We start from the raw sequence: 18,728 nt of genomic DNA on the forward strand, positions 1-18,728 counted from the left end.
ATCTTCAGTTGAATTAGATGCTTATCCTGAGGATGACTATACTCTTCCGGAATCCTCACCTAACACCCACATTACTCGAGCCCCAGGGTAAGAAGCACGGGCCTGGGGTGAGGGCTGCGAACATTACCAGTGGGGGGAACATAGCGCTCTCAGCTCCTGCATCAGGGTGGCCCTACTGCTTTAGATGATGGACTGCAAAGGCAGCAACTGTGAAAGCTTCCGCCATCACCTCACCCCTAACACTTACGGAATTCTAATATACCCAACGTTTATTGTGCACTTGCTTCGCTCTAGGCACTGTTCTAAGCGCTTATATTTTTTAAACTTAGATGATTTTTAGAACCACCTTTTAAGACAGGTATTAACATGAACCCCATTACACAAGTAAAGAAAATGGAGGTCACACCGCTAGGAAACAACAGAGGTTAAGCTCATTTCCAGGTCTGCAGCAAAGTGCATTGTGCTCTTAACTACGGTCCTCTGCCCATTCTTGAAGAGCTGTGGATCTGTGTAGATACCATAAAATGGCATGATATGCAAGAAGAATGCTTAATTACTATCTCATCCTCAGAGTATATCATAAAAATTTTTAGGGTCTACCCCTCTCCAGGTTTTTACAGAAGTAAGTCGCATGCAAGTTTAAACATACCACCTTCTCGGACTGCTTCTTCCCTTGACAATATGGTGGATGTTCAAGGTCACTGGAGAATTAGGTTTAACCTGAGGTCTGGCTCTCAAGTCGTTCTGTTGATTATAGATTGAGAGACCTTAAATCTTCACACTCAGATGCCCAGTTTTTCACGAAGGGATCCAAGGCCACCCAGAAGGACTAGGCAAATTTGGGGAGGGAGTACCATTTACTCAGGATGAACAGGAATGAGAAACCAGCAAGTTAGATACCCCGGGAGCATGGTCTGCTGACCTAGCCCACATATCTATACTGTGCCTGAGGCCTGAACTATCTATCCAGGTTACGGGCACAAGTGCCAATAAAGTAAAAGAAAGGCTCAATTCAACTCTGACCAACTGTTCGCACCTAAGGGCTTCATCACTCCTTATCCCCCCCTTCAGGTCCCATCCACAGCCCCCTCCTGAACACAGTCTTTGGTCCACGCAGGTAGACAAAGAGGTTCCCAAGCACCAGCAGGAGGATGAGCAGGAGGCTGGAGTCACAAGCCTGCTAAGGAGCCCGGTGTGCCCAGCGCCTGCTAATCAATCTCTGCAAGCTGCTGCTCGTCCTAGCCATGGCAAGAATAACTGGGGCTGCCCAAGGTCAATGTTTAAGGATATACAAGAATCACCTGGGAGGGAGGCTGAAACAAAAACCCCAGAGCCCAGGACCTCAGGGATTCTGGAATGTTTTTAATAATCACCCCAGGTGAGGGCTTCCCTGGTGGCGCAGTGGTTGAGAGTCTGCCTGCCGATGCAGGGGACACGGGTTCGTGCCCCGGTCCGGGAAGATCCCACATGCCGCGGAGCAGCTGGGCCCGTGAGCCATGGCCGCTGAGCCTGCGAGTCCGGAGCCTGTGCTCCACAATGGGAGAGGCCTGTGTACCGCAAAAAAAAAAAAAAAAAGTCTATTGAATAATCACTCCAGGTGAAAAAGCTCCCTCGTGGGTCAACATTCCTCTGCCAGTTTGGGTATGGGTTTGTCCTACACTTGACTGTAAGCACCATGGGGTCAGGGCCTATTTTTATCCTCTTTGTTTCTCCAAAACCCAGCACAACACCCAGTTCACTGAATGAGTAAGTAACAGTTAAACTAATCACCCCACAGAGATAGATAAAGCCCAGTACTCTGTCCTTTAGGCCACTGGGCACGATACACAGCACTTGATCTGACTGGGGAGGCGGACACAGCTGATTGAATCCTGGTGGAATCTGAACCTAGAGCTGGCAGAGGCTCATTGCCTTTGCCAGAGTAACAAGGTGAGGATAGAAAGGGGAGGTGTTACCAGCATTTCTAGTTCTTACAGAAAGACGCATGCTTAGCTCTTCAGCGAGGGACAGACATAAGACCTTGCCTTGCTATGAATAAGTCTTAGATTGACTTGTCTGAAGGTCAGAGGAACATGAAGGTAGAATGAGATCTTTCAGGGTGTGGAGTGGTGGTTCTCCAACTCTCCTATGTGGATTCCTGGGGTAAGCCCAGAACCCAGGGGTTTAAACCTGCACCCCAGCTGACTCTGATGAAGAGGCCCTCAAGCCATGGTGAGTTAGCACCTTTATGGGACTGTCAGCTTGAAACCAGCAGCATTGATTTCCTACTCTGAAACCTGGTGGGCAGAGGAGGGGTGGCAGGGAAAAGAAAAACTTTATCTACCTCTGGTGAGAGTGAAATGTTATAACTTGAGGAGTGCGGGTTGGACATAGGAAAATGTTTCCTTGGCAGGCTTGTCCAGTACCTGGAAATTTGTCGGAGTGTTCTAGCACTCACTTCTCTGGAATTTCCTTAAAAACAGGATCTTATAAATAGGCCGAGGATTGGACCATATGTCCTTCTAAATATACTGTCAGCCCTATAGTTCTGTCCTGCTGTGTGTCGTTTTCATACTTTATAGAGGCGTAGAGCTCTCAAGGGTGGGAAAATAAAATCATGTTAGTTATTGCCATCCTCAGCATGGCATTCGAAGTTTCCCTCACTTACGTTAGGCTACCATCAGGAACATTATCTAGTTGATAGGTACCAGTAAGTGAGTACGGAGGTCGGAAACACGGACAAACTCCTGTACTGGCTCGCAAATAATGACTGTCCCAAGTCCCCAACTGCCCCATCTGCTGCTCTGGATTCTCCCCTAAAATCCCCATGATGTAGTAAAGAAAGAATTAATGCGGACTTCCCTGGTGGCTCAGTGGCTGGGAATCCGCCTGCCAATGCAGGGGACGCGGGTTCGAGACCTGATCCGGGAAGATCCCACATGCCGCGGAGCAGATAGGCCCGGGCGCCACAACTACTGAGCCCGTGTGCTGCAACTCCTGAAGCCCGTGCACCTAGAACCCGTGCTCCGCAACAAGAGAAGCCGCCGCAATGAGAAGCCTGCGCCCCGCAACGGAGAGTGGCCCCCGCTCGCTGCAGCTGGAGAGGGCCCTCATGCAGCAATGAAGGGAGGGAGGGAGAATTAATGCCTGGCACAGCAGGGGGGCTTCTAGGACCGGAATGTAGCCTATTCCTCCATGCTGACCATCAAAATATTTTGAATGTTACCTTCAGCTTCCACATTCCCAGAACACACAACTTATTTTCATGCCCCTGGGCTTCCACTTGTGCTATATACTCTGCTCAGAATGTCCTTCCCTCCTGCCCTCAACCCTCTTGAAACTCCTCTCCTATTTCAGACCTTTGGTTCAAACATGACCTTCTCCACTGAGTCTTCCCCAGTCCCTAGCTCCCCTCCTCAAAACCACTACTCCCTCTTCCACAGCCACAGGGCCTTTTTTCTTCAAACCCCCTTTTGGTAAGCCCTATATTCTGTCTTGCTTTAGTTAGTCATACACAAATTTCAACAGATCTACCTCCCTCACTCCTGAGATTTTAAGAATAGATTTATATGGAAAATATATCATTTGATCAATTTCCAGAAAGCCAGCCAGTTCCTGGGCCAGCTGACCACCTCTATGACGTGAGCACAGCCTTATCTGATAAGATCCTTCCTACGTGGGGACACGCTTTCGCCACTGAGGGTCTTGGAAACCCGACTCCTGGGCTGTGGCTCAGGAGGTATGCAGCAGTGCCTCATCAGGTCCAACACAGAGACAGATGGAAAGTCTGTGGATGGATTTAAAAAAAAAAACCCAAACAAACAAAAAACCCCCACAAGCAAATAACACAAAAAACACCCTACCCAGCAGCCCCCAGTGACAGAGGGGTTTCCGACTGTACTGAGGTGGGGGGGTCTCTTATAGATAAGAAGTTGGCACAGCAGCTGTCGGACAGACCTGCCCAGCGGAAGTGGCCAGCACTCCCTGATCTTCAGTCTCTTGCTTCTCTAAACTGCCTTCCTTTTTCCTTTAGGTTTTTAGCCTCTCATTACAATTGAGAAACAAGCATCTCGACACATACTATTAGGCCGTAAACCTCCCGAGGCAAGGGTCAGATCTTGTTGGCCCTTCCAACCTCCATAACGTCTAATGATTCTATTATCAGACACACACAGCACTTACTCCATGCCAGGCTCCGGTCAATGCGATCAACCAGACTAACTCATGCCATCTGATTAATACGCTCGGCCATTAGCCCCATTTACATACGGGGAAACTGAGACAGAGAGAGGCAACGCGATGTGTCCCAGCCACACCTGGGGACTGTCCCCGCCAGGCGGTCTGGCTCCACATCCCTTGTTCTTAACCACGAGGCAATGTCTAACATGCCTCAGATGTACAGTAAAGGCGTGTCAAATATAAAAACAAGTGGGTCCTGGGGTTCCTTGGCTAAAAGGACACTGGCTATTTTAACAGGGATTTGGGCAAGCACTTGACACCCTAAAACTTCCCCAGGTGACTGGGAGAGCTAAGTTGCTCCCACCCATATACTGGACAACCCCAAGCAATGATCACTGCGGAGAAGCGGCAGAGATCCCGCTTCTCAGAGGTATATGAAGGGGCACAGATAAGTGTGTGACTGTTCACAGGGTCTGAGGAGGAAGGAAAAGCTTGGAAGCAGTTTGGCCACTTTAGGAACAACACACTTACACTTATCATTAAAGCAGAGAGAGGCGTAGGAGTGTGTAAAGGGTGAGTGGACGACCAGCAGGGAGCGAGCTGGTTGGGCAGCTCTTTTCTTTCTCCTCTCTGCGGCCCGACAACGCGTGTCTTGGTTTCCAACCATTTGCAAAGATCTCTCAGCCTCTCCTGGCCTCATGGGCAGGGCGGCAGGGAGGAGGGCGGGGAGCAAGGAGTCATTTATCACTGTCGGGAGATGTGCTGCACGCAGCAGGGCCGGCTTTCCTCCCTGCCGTTCCTACAGCCAGAGCCGCAAATCTTGAAAAGATGCAGAACATGCACCTCGCAAATAACCATTCATCATCGCTGCTCTGGGAGCCCGGGAGCGGACCCTCCTGACGTGAGGCTGACCGGCTCGGCCTTCAGCCCGGGCCCCAGCGGAGCTGGGAACACAGGGACTTCTCAGGCACGTAATTCCTGTTCTGGCCAATCCCCATCTACTACAATCTACTGAGGTTTGGGGTTAAAATTCTCTGAAATGCCACCCAAGCCCCTCTTCTCTCCACAAAGTCAGATTTCCAGATTGCTTTCAGTAATCAGGCTGCAGCCACGGTGGCCCATAATCATTAAATTTGAAAATACAAGTTGCTAGGAGGAAATTAATCCCAGGTTTAACTCGGGAATGGCCTGCTTTCTCGTGAAGTAATTATAAAATTAAAATGTGCTATTTCTCCGGTGAGTAGAAAAGGCCTCCTCGGTGAGGTCTGCGGCCCAACACTAACGTCAGGATTTACACCGAGGAGGGACCGGAAAATTCCTTCCGTGCCTCAACGATGGGCATCAGGGCCATCTGCAGGTAAATTTCCAAAGACTGGGTTAGAGGTGATTAAAATCAAGAAGAGGAAGAGGTTTGAATTTTCCAATTACTCCTTAAAACTCAAAAGTCAAGCTGCTAGACAATGCAGGCTTTCCTAGTAAGACTAATAATGCTCAGCTAATTAGACCCACAGGCGTGGCCAACATATAAAGTCAGCCCAAAGGAGGGACACTGTCCCTTTAAAATCTGCCTGGGGATCCGTGGAAAAGCTAATGAGGAGTGTCCGTTGGGGCTGCTTTATTAGGTGGTCCTCCAGAGGATAAAGCCTGGGGTTTCTGTAACAGGGCTTCTGTGCTTGATTCAATAAATCAATTTATATTAAATGCGGGTATAGCTCTGGAGCTGGCTTCATAAAGCATTCTGTGGCATTTCTCAATCTGCTTATCCCCTTCCCTGTCAGCCTGCCTGAACGCACTGTCAGAGGGCATTGAAAAGAGCAATAAAAAATAAGACAGAAGGCGTATCTACGTTATTTGTGAAACTCGACCCAGCAGCTCCAGACTCATGCTGGGAGGCTGCTTCCAGTGAGTTTCTCTCCAGAAGATGTTTGGATGGTTGGTAAGAAGCCCAATGCTGTGGGACTGCAGTGCTCAACCCTGAGCTGGGCTCCAGGCTGCAGACTGAGAATAAAGGTCACCCCGAACAGAAAGGAAAGGGTTGCAAGGGAAGTTGCTTTTTTCTCCGATCCTCGGGGTCTGGAATACTCTTCAAGAAGTGAAAGGAAAAGCAAGATGAATAAAAGCGCCGAAAGCTGGCACGGTCCAGGAGGTGGCGGGGAGCGGCTGGAGGAGGGAGGTGTGTTACTGACCAGGGCAGATGGAACGGGTCTTCCTTCAGGCTGGCCAGCAGGCTCGCCAGTGAGTGATCGCTGCAGACCGTCATCCCTAAACACAATGACTTATACCCCTGAAGATCTCAAAAGGAGAGGAAAGCCCATCCCCCACTTTTGGACTCTGTAGCGGGGCCAGAAGCCACAACACGTGGCCACACCGTTCCGTTCTCCCCATCCAGGCTCAGCTTTTTTTTTTTTTTAACTCTTTGCTGTTGGGTTGTTCAGTTACAGACAGCTCCTGGCACCGTCCCTCACCAGTTAGACCCGCATTCTTCCATTATCTAGACTGCATTGCCATCTGCTAGGACTTTTTGTGATGATGGAAATCTATATCTGCAATGTCCACTTCAGTAGTCACGAGCCACATGCGGCTCCTGAGCAACTGAGATGTGGCTGGTGTGACTTGGGAAATGAATTTTTACTATTACTTAATTTTAACTAATTTACATTTAAATGGCCACAAGCGGCTAGTGGCCACTCGGCTGGAGTGGACACAGAATAGAAAAGCTTTCCTTTGCCTTCATAAAAGTAGCGAATGCTAAAAGGAGAAAATGGTGGTGGACCCCACTCTGTTCCCAGGGGAAAAGCCTCTGATTTGCTCTTAGTTTCAGGGGAAAGACAAGAGGGAACAATTACCCTGATGTGTCATCAAGCTAGAATCATAAAGAGTTAAGGGCTGCAAGAGATAAAAATGAAAGGTTACCATCACTGGAATTTTCCTGATGGAATCTGTCTTTCCCAGAAGCTCTGAAAAGCAGAGCAAAGCCCTCCCGCCACCAGACACGGAGGTTGGCAGTGAAGGGCAAAGAAAGTATTTTATCAAACGAGAGACCTAGGCCTAGGATTGGCCCAAGGCCCCAGAACCTTGGCAGAGCCGGGAGCAGTATCCAGGGAGCTTATCTCCCAAGGCAGTACTCTCCTTCCTAAGTAAGCCATGCAATCTCAAGTTACTGGTCCAGCCTGCCCCTGAAACGAGACCATTGTAAATGTTAAAAAAGGCTCTGCTTAAAGAAAGAATTCTGGTGTACTTTCCTCTTAACCAGAACCATCTGGAAGCAATCTTGCATTCACACGATGGACTTCTCGTCGTTGTTGGCCCTCGCTCTCAACAAATCCCATCAGCCCAGGAACAGCTGCTGGAGAATCTGGCCTGATGCCAGGGGTGAAGTTACAGCGCCCTCCCTTGTCCTGCCGGGGCTCTGGCTTGCTCATCACCCCACGCGGCTGGACACAGAGCACGAAGAACGCAGATCCTTCACGAGAAAGCGAAATCACCAGCGGTCACAGGAGCAGGGACTTGGTGCCACAAAGCCAGCTGTGAGAATCTGTTGTTTCAGCCCGGTAACACAGACGCCTGCCAGCAAATTATGGCCTGAGACGGCTCAGAGGGCCGTGGGTCTGGACGCTCTGCTCGTAACGCCAGCTAGTGTGCATCCTGCAACAGCAGCTCCACACAAAGGGCCCAGGAGGAAGGGCAGCGGCTCGCGCCGAGTCCAAGACCAGAGCTCTGGCGCCAGGACCAATGACACCAGGCACAGAAAGCGAGAGCTGGGATGCGTCAGGGACCAGCTCAGCACTGGGGGCGCTGTTAGAAAATGCCTTTGTGAATCAAGCCACTGTGTAAACTACCTGAGCAGGCTGGGAAAGGGTCAGGGTTAGGAGCCAGGTGAGAGACGGATTTCATTAGGAAGGTCCTGGTGGCGATAACCTTTCGTCCTCTGTGCAACCTGGGCCTGCCAAGCTGCTCCACAGTCTCCGAGAAAGCGTGAGGGTGGGGGAGAGAAACGATCCCCGTCAGGAGGCAACAGACTCATCCTTAATTATGAGAGGCTTCCCAGAGCCCACGCCCTCCCCCTCACTGCCTCCCGGCTGCAGACACACCGCAGAAAGCTGGCAGGGTGCTGCTCTAATGAGAGCGATCAATTTTCCTAAGTAAAGGAGATTCGGTTCTTCGGGGATCTTCCCCATCATCACCACGTGGCCCCGGTCCACGCACAGACTTTAGTGACGAGTGGGAAGCATCACTGTTTACTTTGGCCGATGGTCCATCAGGTCAGACTGGGAAGTAGAAAAGTTACTACCTCAGCAGCTCCTGAAATGCCTCATTCCATCCTCTTGTCCTCTAAAGGGCTGTCAAGGAGACACTGATCCTGGTAGATGGAGGTCCCCTGCTTAAACTTCCATCGCAGCTCAGAACTGAATAATTATGTCTGATCTTACCCGGAAAAAAAAAAAAAAAAGTTGATGCATTGTATCAGAAAGAGCCCCGGGCTAAAAGTCAGAAACCTGGGTCATTCTGACATTTTTGCACTAGTGGAAGCTGAGTAAACCACTTAATCCCCTCTGAGCCTCGATTTGCTCAGCTGCAAAATGGAACAAGGGAGGAGGAATCACTGGGCATTGGGCAGTTCAGCCTGAAGGGAGGCTGTTTGGGGTCACAGACTGGCTTCTCCTCTCACTAGTTGTGTGACCTTGAGCAACTCGGCCCCTGTGCCTCAGTTTCCTCATCTGTAAAATGTACCTAGTTCCTAGGATTGTTCAACATGAAGAGTCCTGTAAAGGTCTCATCACAGTGCCTGGCCCTTAGCTCTCCCACTCACTGTCAGCTAGCCCCACGATTAGTGGGGGACAAGCAGGCAGATAAACATTTCCACAACTAGGTCTTTGCTACAAGGGTTCAACAGTTGGCAATAGGTGAACCCCTATTTGTTAGAAAGGTTTCAGAGACACAAGCTCACAGGCCAAGGCTAATTCGGAAGGCAAGAAACGTAAAGGAGGGACGAGGTAAGGACTTATCTGTCTCCTTGAGCGTGACACACTGCCAATACTCACCAGTCCACCTTCAACCAATCCCAACAGCTTGGTAGTAATTGGAGGCTTTTGTGGGAAAAGGGACCCTGCTGATCCATTTGCCAGCCCTTCTCTCTCTATACACAAATCAGACAGGTAGGAAATTGGGAGCCCATGTTTCTTCAGTCCTAAAAAATAACTGCTAGATTTGAGGTTTTCTGTTAGAGGTTAAAAACATTTTTTAGGGCTCCCCTGGAGGCGCAGTGGTTGAGAGTCCACCTGCCGATGCAGGGGATACGGGTTCGTGCCCCGGTCCGGGAGGATCTCACATGCCGTGGAGCGGCTGGGCCTGTGAGCCATGGCCGCTGAGCCTGTGCGTCCGGAGCCTGTGCTCCGCGGCGGGGAGGCCACAGCAGTGAGAGGCCCGCGTACCGCAAAAAACCAAAGAAACAAACAAAAAAAACACATTTTTTAAAAGAACTCATTAAAGTTGGGAGGGGGGCGGGGGGGTGGAGTTTACATAGGCAGGGGTCTAAATTGTCTTTAAACTTCCCAACTTCTTCCAACAAAGATGTAAACAGCTCTCCTTTTCCTTAAGCATCACTTTCAAATCATAAGTAACAACAGATAGGAAATACACTAAGACGTACATCAATCTCTGCTCGCAGCCGAAGCTGTGAGCCAACAGCCATGCAGGGAACTTTGCTGCAACAAATGAGCAAATCATGTCTGACTGAAGCCATTCTTAGTCTTGGCTTCTCAGTTAATTCGGTACCTTCTGTGGAGTTCCGTACCATTACAGAGAGCCCGTTTATGGGCTATTTACTCGCTGAAGACCCTGCTAATGTGTGTTTGTGTGCACGTACCTGAGAGAGAGAGCAAAAGAGAGAGTAACTGTGTGTGTATACCATTGGATGTAATCTAATCCCTGAACTTAACTGCATTTTAAAAAACTGTAAAAAGGGGTAACCTTTAGCCATTTGTTTACCAAGTTGGTTTTGACTGCTGAGATCTCATTTGCCTTTTTGGCATAGAAAAAACATACAAACGGCCTTGCCTCGAGCGCACCATGGCTCGTGTGCAGGCTCTCTTCATTCCTACCCTTCCCACTGACCACCTACACGTCGGCCTGCCCCCCATCAACTTCCGTGGAGCGCGCTCTTCTTCCTTTCATCCAATAAACAAACACGGCCTGTCGACTACATGTCGGGCACAGGACGAGGCACTGGGCTGCCCCACAGGGGGCTTACACACTAGTATAATTCGAGTAATGGATGACTTACCTCTTACATTCATCCCTCGGCCTAAGTCATCTGGTTTCTTGTTCATTTCCGTGCCTTCTCTGCTTTCTGCTTCCAGCCCTCTATTTGGCTCTAGGGATCTCACGTACATATTGCTGTGACAGTTTTTCTCTGGGTACCTGAATCTGCTTTCTCTCCTGGTCAGTCTCCTTCAAACTCCTCTTACAGCAAGCTTCCTACAACATCGCTCTCATCATTTCATTCTCCGCCGAAACACACAAGAGTGACGTGCAGCCTCCCACAGTAAATCCTAAGGTCTCTGCCCGGCTTCCCATATTCTGATACATTCCCTCGGTACCAACTCAGCCTAATTTCCCACAGCCGCTCCCCCCCACCCCCCCAATTTTGGCCATTTCCCGCGCTGTCTCTTAGATCTGCTCTTTTGGTTTGTGTTTACAGCCACGTGCGTTCCTACCCTGGGATGCCTTTCCTTCCATCTTTCCAAATTCTACAAAAACCAGACCAAACTCTGCCACGGTTTTCTGAATTACACAATCCCTCACCTTAAACTTTTCTGTAAGGAGTGCTGACTTTGCTGACTGAATAAAAATGAATTTGCGAGAAAACCCAGTCTGGGGCAACAAAACTGCAGAACTCAGAGCCGCAAATATGGTGAACCCTTTCCGATAAATCCGATCACGTTTTAGAGCAGGGGTAAATATTTTAGGCTCTGCTGCAACCACTCAACTGCCCTGCTGTCGTGTGAAGGTAGTGACAGATCAAACATAAACAAATGAGCGTGGCTGTACTTTTAAAACTTATTTACGAAAGGGGTGGGGGTGGAATTTGGCTCTCAGGCCGTAACTTGCTGACCCTTTTCTAGAAGAAGAGAGGATACTGGTGAGGACCTTCTCTTCAGATGGCAAAGGACAACCGGACGTGCCTTAGATCAGCCTCTGATCCTCCCGAGTGGCTCGACTGTCTCTTTAAGACAGTACGTACCCTAGGAGTAGATTCCCAGCCTAGAAGTCATCACCATGGGAATTTGGGCTGTGACCATCTGTTATAGCTATTCCGGTCAAAGAAGAAGAGATAGTGGAATTGACTTTGTCACCTGTGTTGGGGACGTGGTGAGGAAAGAGGCCACTGTTTCCTTCTGCTGACCTCCAGCGTGGCAGGAGCCTCCCTGGTCAAGATCGCAGGGCCTAGAGCAAATCTTCACCCACACTTCCTTGTGCCGGGCACTGCTCTCTCATTTCATCCTTACACCAACCCTATGAGATTTAAGTACTTTATCATCATATCTGTTTTTCAGTTGGAAGAAACCGATGAGGTCTTAGTCAGTGCTGGCTACTGACACACACAAACGGTTTTGGTGCCCTATATCGGTGTGTTTGGGGAATAAGATGCCCCTTGCCACGAGTTCTTATTTCGATATGAATGTGATGAAATCATGAAGACAGCTCATTACCTCTGGTGCTTACAATCACCCTTCAAAGAGTATTCTTTTCACTTTATTCATGGGAAATGGCACTCATAGGGGTTAAGTAGTTTATCCAACTTTGCCTATTCAGAAAGGTCAGAGTTATGATTCACATCTAAACTGGTCTGGCCAAACAGAGCTCTGGTTCATTCCTCTGAGCCCCGCTACCTCTTCAGTAACCCTAACCTAAAAACCCAAGTCTAATGTGTTTTTAAAAGCCCCCCAACGCTTGTTCTGTATGAAGTGAGGAATTACATCAGCTTCGTGGGTCTAGTGTCCCCAAGGAGGGCCTCAGAGTGCAGAAAAGCAAACCAACACCCAGATGGGAGAACTGGCGCCCAGGCGAAAGCAGCAGAAGTGGGCGTAGCCCCTTTTCCTTCCCCACAAACCCAGGTCTCTGGCTGCACCTCCTGATCCAAAGTGCGGGAGTGGCGCTTCCTTCACACACGCTGCAGCAGTGCCAAGGCAGAGGGAGGCGTGTTCTTACCAGCCTGTCATATTAAAATCCCTGTAGAGCATCTTCTTCCCAAGTTCCTTTCTCTGTACTCTCCTTGGAAACTCCAAATGTGTGAACTCATTTCCCAGCAAGTGAGGCTGCATGAATGCCTAATAGCAAAAAGAAAAGAAAAGGAAAAAAAAAAAAAAAACCCACACATATTTAGAGGAAAAAATAAGACCCAAGGATGTTTTTGCAAATTGAGACAGCCCACATTTCAGAAACAAGAACACAGTTCTCAAATTTTAAGGGACATAAATAGATTGAAGACTCTAAATACAAATAGAATATCAACAAATAAAAATCATGAATCTAATTTATAAAGGAATGTGACTTTTTCATTGGAGATGATAAAACTAATGGTAATCAAAGACGTGTATCTCTCAAGCAAGGAAAAGGTTCACTTTTTAATTCAAATTCAAGATGGTTTCACTTGGGCTGAATGGCACGGTGAGGAGGTAGGAAAGCTCCCCCTGACTCTCTCCTCCTTGGCTTTCTCTGCTGGCCTGCTATTTGTACGCCTAGTTATTGGGCCTGGCCTCTGAAAGCTGCATGTGGGTCTCCATGTCAACACAATGGCCTGAGAGAGCGGAGCGGGTTGGGACTGGATGCACCAGACAGGAACTTTCTGTTGGACTCCCTCCATTTTGCTCTGCAGTAATTTGATCATGTAATTGGAAGACTGTTCCAGAACAGATGGCTTCTTCCCCTCCCCCAAATCTCTGTTCACACTACAAAAGTCTTGAGCAAACAGCCACTTAGGGAATTGCTTTGAAACAACAAACAGTCGCATTGTCACACTCAAAATTCAAATCCAGTTACCCAAGAGATGAAATGCTCAGGTATGGACTTCCCTGCTCAGAGGCCACACACTGTAAGCAGACCTGCCCCGGAGCCGTCCCACACCAAGCCATATACCTGCTTATTAGCAGTGTACTGGAATGGATCTTCTCTCTCTCTCTTCTCTTTCTGGCAGGGAAAAGAGTGGGTGGAGCAAATCACGGCCTGGCACCGTAGGACAGCCAGGGCTCCCTGCCATAGGACAGATGGCCATATCCTCGGTCTCCTGAAAAAAGGCATCTCCCACAGCCTCTTTCCCCCAGGACCTGACGCTGGCAAATCTCCCACTGATTCTCATGGTGGTCTGGAGGTCTCAGCTGGATGGTAGCCGTCAGCAGCTAAGCGCATCAAGCTGAACTGTCCCCAGGCTGTCAGATTGGACCAGCCAAAAACTCCGAGCCAGTGATGCTGGGCAGGCTTTGGGGACAGGATGGGACAGGACTGAGAATGAGAAGAGGGGCTGTCCTGTCTGCTGTAACCAGCAGGTTCCAGGTCAGAGGGGAATTCTGGATCATCTTCGAGGGGCCCTGAAACCTCTGCTGGGGATGAGGCTTGGGCTGCCTATGGGTATCAAGAACACTTAAACACTGGGTTTTACAGAGAAGTTCCTTGGGGAGGGAGTGGGGGAGGAGGGAGGGGGAGGGGGAGGGGGGAGGGAGGGAACTGATATTCATAGCGCAGGTCAATGGGGTAGGCTTTGGGAGAAACTTTGGGTTTGAATCAAGCTCTGAATTTATAAGCTGTGTGATTTTAGTGGGTGATTTAAGTGCTTGGGCCTCAGTCTCTTTACCTGTACATCGAGATTAACTGAAGATTTATCTCATACTGTTCTAACAATGAAAGGAAATGACATCTACAGTGCACTTATCATGACTGCCTCTGCTCGTAAAAAGAAAATAATTTAGCCCTCTAGTAATCATGGAGCCCTATTACATCCTGAGTACTACAGTAAGTATTTCTTGAGCTCTCATCGCACACCCACGCCAACCTTATGGGCGGGACTGGCTACCTAATCTGTGGGGCCCAGGGCACAAGGAAAATACTGAGGCTCTATTCAAAATTAAAAATTCCAAGAAGGTGACAGCAGAGCATTAAACCAAGTGCAGGGCCCTGGGCAACTGCACAAGTCATGCCCACAAAGCCAGACGTACTTACAGAGCAGATACCATTCTATGCCTCGCCTTTATTTTGGTCCACCCGTGAAAACTAAGGACCAGAGGCATTAACAGTCAATAACAGCAGCATTTTTATGCACCCTCGATCATCTCTCAGAACTTTGGGACTGAATTAACATGGCGTTTTTGTCTACCCCCCCCCCCCCCCGCCCTCCAAGCTGGAGTGACACTGATTTAGAGGTTACCATGTGTCAGGCACTCGATACACCTTATGTTATTACCTCAACAATCCTACAAAGCACATGTCATAGATTCAATTTACAAAGGAGGAAACTAAGGTCCAGAGAGGTTAAGACACCTAGCCCAAGGCTATCAGCCAGGAATGGGTGGTTCTAGAGCTGAAGCTTCATATCAAACCCATAACCCCCATCTTAACCCTTATGTTGGCCCTTTAACCTGCACACATTTACGAAACACGGTAAGTGGGCAACAACAGGCCTGTGATCCATGCGAAGTGTGAACCACAAACAGGCACCCATGACGATCCAGTTAACAAAAAGTTACAGATCTGCACACAACCTGGCCATGACGATGCTCCTCAAGCAGCGAGAAGAAATCATTTAATGATACGAGTGATTACACCAGCATAAATCCACACAAAAGAATTCTGTGCAATCACATACAAAGGTGTCATACAGAGTATGTAATTACACAGAATGAGCTGATCTATTTGTGAAAAACTGCATATCAAACAATGCGTCTGTGAGTGTGCAAGTGTATGAGCTTACGTGAATCGTGTTATATATATACACAGATCTATATAGGACATACATGTATACATAAATGAGTATGCATGTGTATAAACATAGGTACACATATACATTACATAACACATAGGTTAGGATGCAAAGGCCATTCCTAAGTACATTTTGTACCCTCGTGCCCTTTCTCCTGGAATACATTTGCCTGGGCAGTTGTACCAGGAGAAGTCTGCAGGGTAGCTGGGAACTCCCCAGCAGCTTGCTGTCTGCAGGGGCCACCTCGCCCCTCCTTCTGGGGATGGGCAGCCTCAAAGGGGCCTTGAACCGTGTGTCACCTGTGACATCCATTGCCCCTTCACATGCAGAGCCTTTCAGGGTCTCAACAAAACTCCTGCTTCCCCCCTTGTAACAACAGGCTACCGTATTTCATCAGTTCTAAGATGCCCTTTATTAGATGCGCCATTATTTCGTTACCTCTAAGGAAGGGCAAAAAAAGGTGCCAATTAAACGATGCACAGTGCTTTCTTTCCCACTTCAAACTTTTATTATTTTTGAAAGAACTCCTTTAGATGTAGACAAAATTCTATTATCTATCACTATTGTGCATATTTAGGAAGGAATATATAAGTGAAGTGAATCGGTTAAGATTGTTCCAAAACGTTTTCACATTTAGAATCCAATGGCACTCATTGCTTTCCAACTCTGAATCATCCCGTGTTCGTGATTTTCCACACAAGAGCGGGCTGTGTTTCAGGGGTGTGTTGGTCATGCAGCATTTCTTAAACAACCCACAGAAGAACTGCAAGACAGAAGCCAGCTTTGCAACCTTCCAGAGCCCGCTTGCTTCTGACTCCCACTTTGGGAATGTGGCTGAGCAAGTCTGGTCACTCCTCCCCAAGCCCCTCTGCACGACTAGTTGCATCCAAAAAGTGCTTCACTTCTGTCTGCAGGGTTTTCCTTCAAGCTGCTGGATGCCAGTCCTGAAGTTTTGGTGCTGCTCTTTTGATGTTTGCTCATGCTTAGGAGATGACAGCCATGTCATGCCTGCCACCTGGCTGACAGCAACAATCAACTGTAAAATATCCCAACTTCAAGTATGTCAAAAGGTAAGAGGAAAAAGCGTGCCCTAGCTCTGAGGAATTACTGTGATATTCATCCCCCATTGATACGGATGTCACATCCTTGGATTTCTCTCTCTTTGTGGTATTTTTCTTCCTCTGGCTGGTTGCCACAGCACATTTCACATCTTACATGACACATTTTCCATTACAATCAGGCCCACCACAGAATGCATGTGTATTCCATGTGTACCTAGGACATATCCCGCCATGACATATTTTTACACTGCTTTAAAGTCACCATCTGTGGTAAAGTAGCAGGATACAAAATTAATTCACAGAAATCTTTTGCATTCCTATACATTAATGATGAAAAATCTGAAAGCGAAATTAAGAAAACACTCTAATTTACCACTGCAACAAAAAGAATAAAATATCTAGTAATAAACCTACCTCAGGAGACAAAAGACCTGTATGCAGAAACCTATAAGACACTGATGAAAGAAATTAAAGACGATACAAACAGAGGGAGAAATATACCATGTTCTTGGATTGGAAGAATCAACATTGTGAAAATGACTATAGTACCCAAAGCAACCTACAGATTCAATGCAATCCCTAGCAAACTACCACTGGCATTTTTCACAGAACTAGAACAAAAAATTTCACACTTTGTATGGAAACACAAAAGACCCCGAATAGCCAAAGCAATCTTGAGAAAGAAAAACGGAGCTGGAGGAATCAGGCTCCCTGACTTCAGACTATACTACAAAGCTACAGTAATCAAGACAGTATGGTACTGGCACAAAAACAGAAACATAGATCAATGGAACAGGATAGAAAGCCCAGAGATAAACCCATGCACATATGGTCACCTTATCTTTGATAAGGGAGGCAAGAATATACAATGGAGAAAAGACAGCCTCTTCAATAAGTGGTGCTAGGAAAACTGGACAGCTACATGTAAAAGAATGAAATTAGAACACTCCCTATCACCATACACAAAAATAAACTCAAAATGGATTAAACACCTAAATGTAAGGCCAGACACTATCAAACTCTTAGAGGAAAACATAGGCAGTACACTCTATAACATAAATCACAGCAAGATTCTTTTTGGCCCACCTCCTAGAGAAATGGAAATAAAAACAAAAATAAACAAAAGGGACTTAATTAAACTTAAGAGCTTTTGCATAGCAAAGGAAACCATAAACAAGACAAAAAAACAACCCTCAGAATGGGAGAAAATATTTGCAAATGAAGCCACTGACAAAGGATTAACCTCCAAAATTTACAAGCAGCTCATGCGGCTCAATATCAAAAAACTAAACAACCCAATCCAAAAATGGGCAGAAGACCAAAACAGACATTTCTCCAAAGAAGATATACAAATGCCAACAAACAAATGAAAGAATGCTCAACATCACTAATCATTAGAGAAATGAAAATCAAAACTACAATGAGATATCATCTCACATTGGTCAGAATGGCCATCATCAAAGAATCTACAAACAATAAATGCTGGAGAGGGTGTGGAGAAAAGGGAACCCTCTTGCACTGTTGGTGGGAATGTAAACTGATACAGCCACTATGGAGAACAGTATGGAGGTTCCTTAGAAAACTAAAAATATAACTACCATACGACCCAGCAATCCCACTACCGGGTATATACCCTGAGAAAACCATAATTCAGAAAGAGTCATGTACCAAAATGTTCATTGCAGCTCTATTTACAATAGCCAGGACATGGAAACACCTAAGTGTCCATGAACAGATGAATGGATAAAGAAGATGTGGCACATATATACAATGGAATATTACTCACCCATAAAAAGAAACGAAATTGAGTTATTTGTAGTGAGGTGGATGGACCTAGAGTCTGTCATACAGAGTGAAGTAAGTCAGAAAGAGAAAAACAAATACCGTATGCTAACACATATATATGGAACCTAAAAAAAGAAAAAGAAAAAAAAATGCTCATGAAGAACCTGGGGCAAGATGGGAATAAAGACACAACCCTACTAGAGAATAGACTTGAGGATACAGGGATGGGGAAGGGTAAGTTGGGACAAAGTGAGAGAGTGGCATGGACATATATACACTACCAAATGTAAAATAGATAGCTACTGGGAAGCAGCCGCATAGCACAGGGAGACCAGCTCGGTGCTTTGTGACCACCTAGAGGGGTGGGATGGGGAGGGTGGGAGGGAGGGAGATGCAAGAGGGAAGAGGTATGGGGAATATGTGTATGTATAACTGATTCACTTTGTTATAAAGCAGAAACTAACACACCACTCTAAAGCAATTATACTCCAATAAAGATGTTAAAAAAAAAAATCACCATCTGCATCCTAGTTGTAGGTTTCCTTCTTACCAACGTTTTCAATACTCACTCCTGTTGTATTTGTCAGACCTGATGGAGTTATTGATGTTAAAAAACAACAGCAACAACAAAAAAACTCAAGAACTAAGTACAAATAGAACAAATAGGTGGCTGATGAACGAAGAATGAGATGCTAAAATATAATGGGACACATACCTGTTGGTTTTCTGAGGAAAAGACACACTTATTAGTG

At 47.1% G+C, this 18,728-nt stretch overlaps 1 protein-coding gene across 1 annotated transcript in view; it reads right to left on the reverse strand.

Annotated features, from left to right (window-relative positions):
* PPM1H (protein phosphatase, Mg2+/Mn2+ dependent 1H) overlaps positions 1-18,728 on the reverse strand; it is a 263,040-nt gene that overhangs the window by 56,587 nt on the left and 187,725 nt on the right. Inside the window, exon 6 of the mRNA XM_060025145.1 lies at positions 12,370-12,488. Coding sequence (XP_059881128.1) covers positions 12,370-12,488 — 119 coding nt within the window. The remainder of the gene's footprint in view (positions 1-12,369; positions 12,489-18,728) is intronic.

This window comes from Delphinus delphis, chromosome 11 (assembly GCF_949987515.2).
Source record: "Delphinus delphis chromosome 11, mDelDel1.2, whole genome shotgun sequence".
NCBI classification, from domain to species: Eukaryota; Metazoa; Chordata; class Mammalia; order Artiodactyla; family Delphinidae; genus Delphinus; species Delphinus delphis.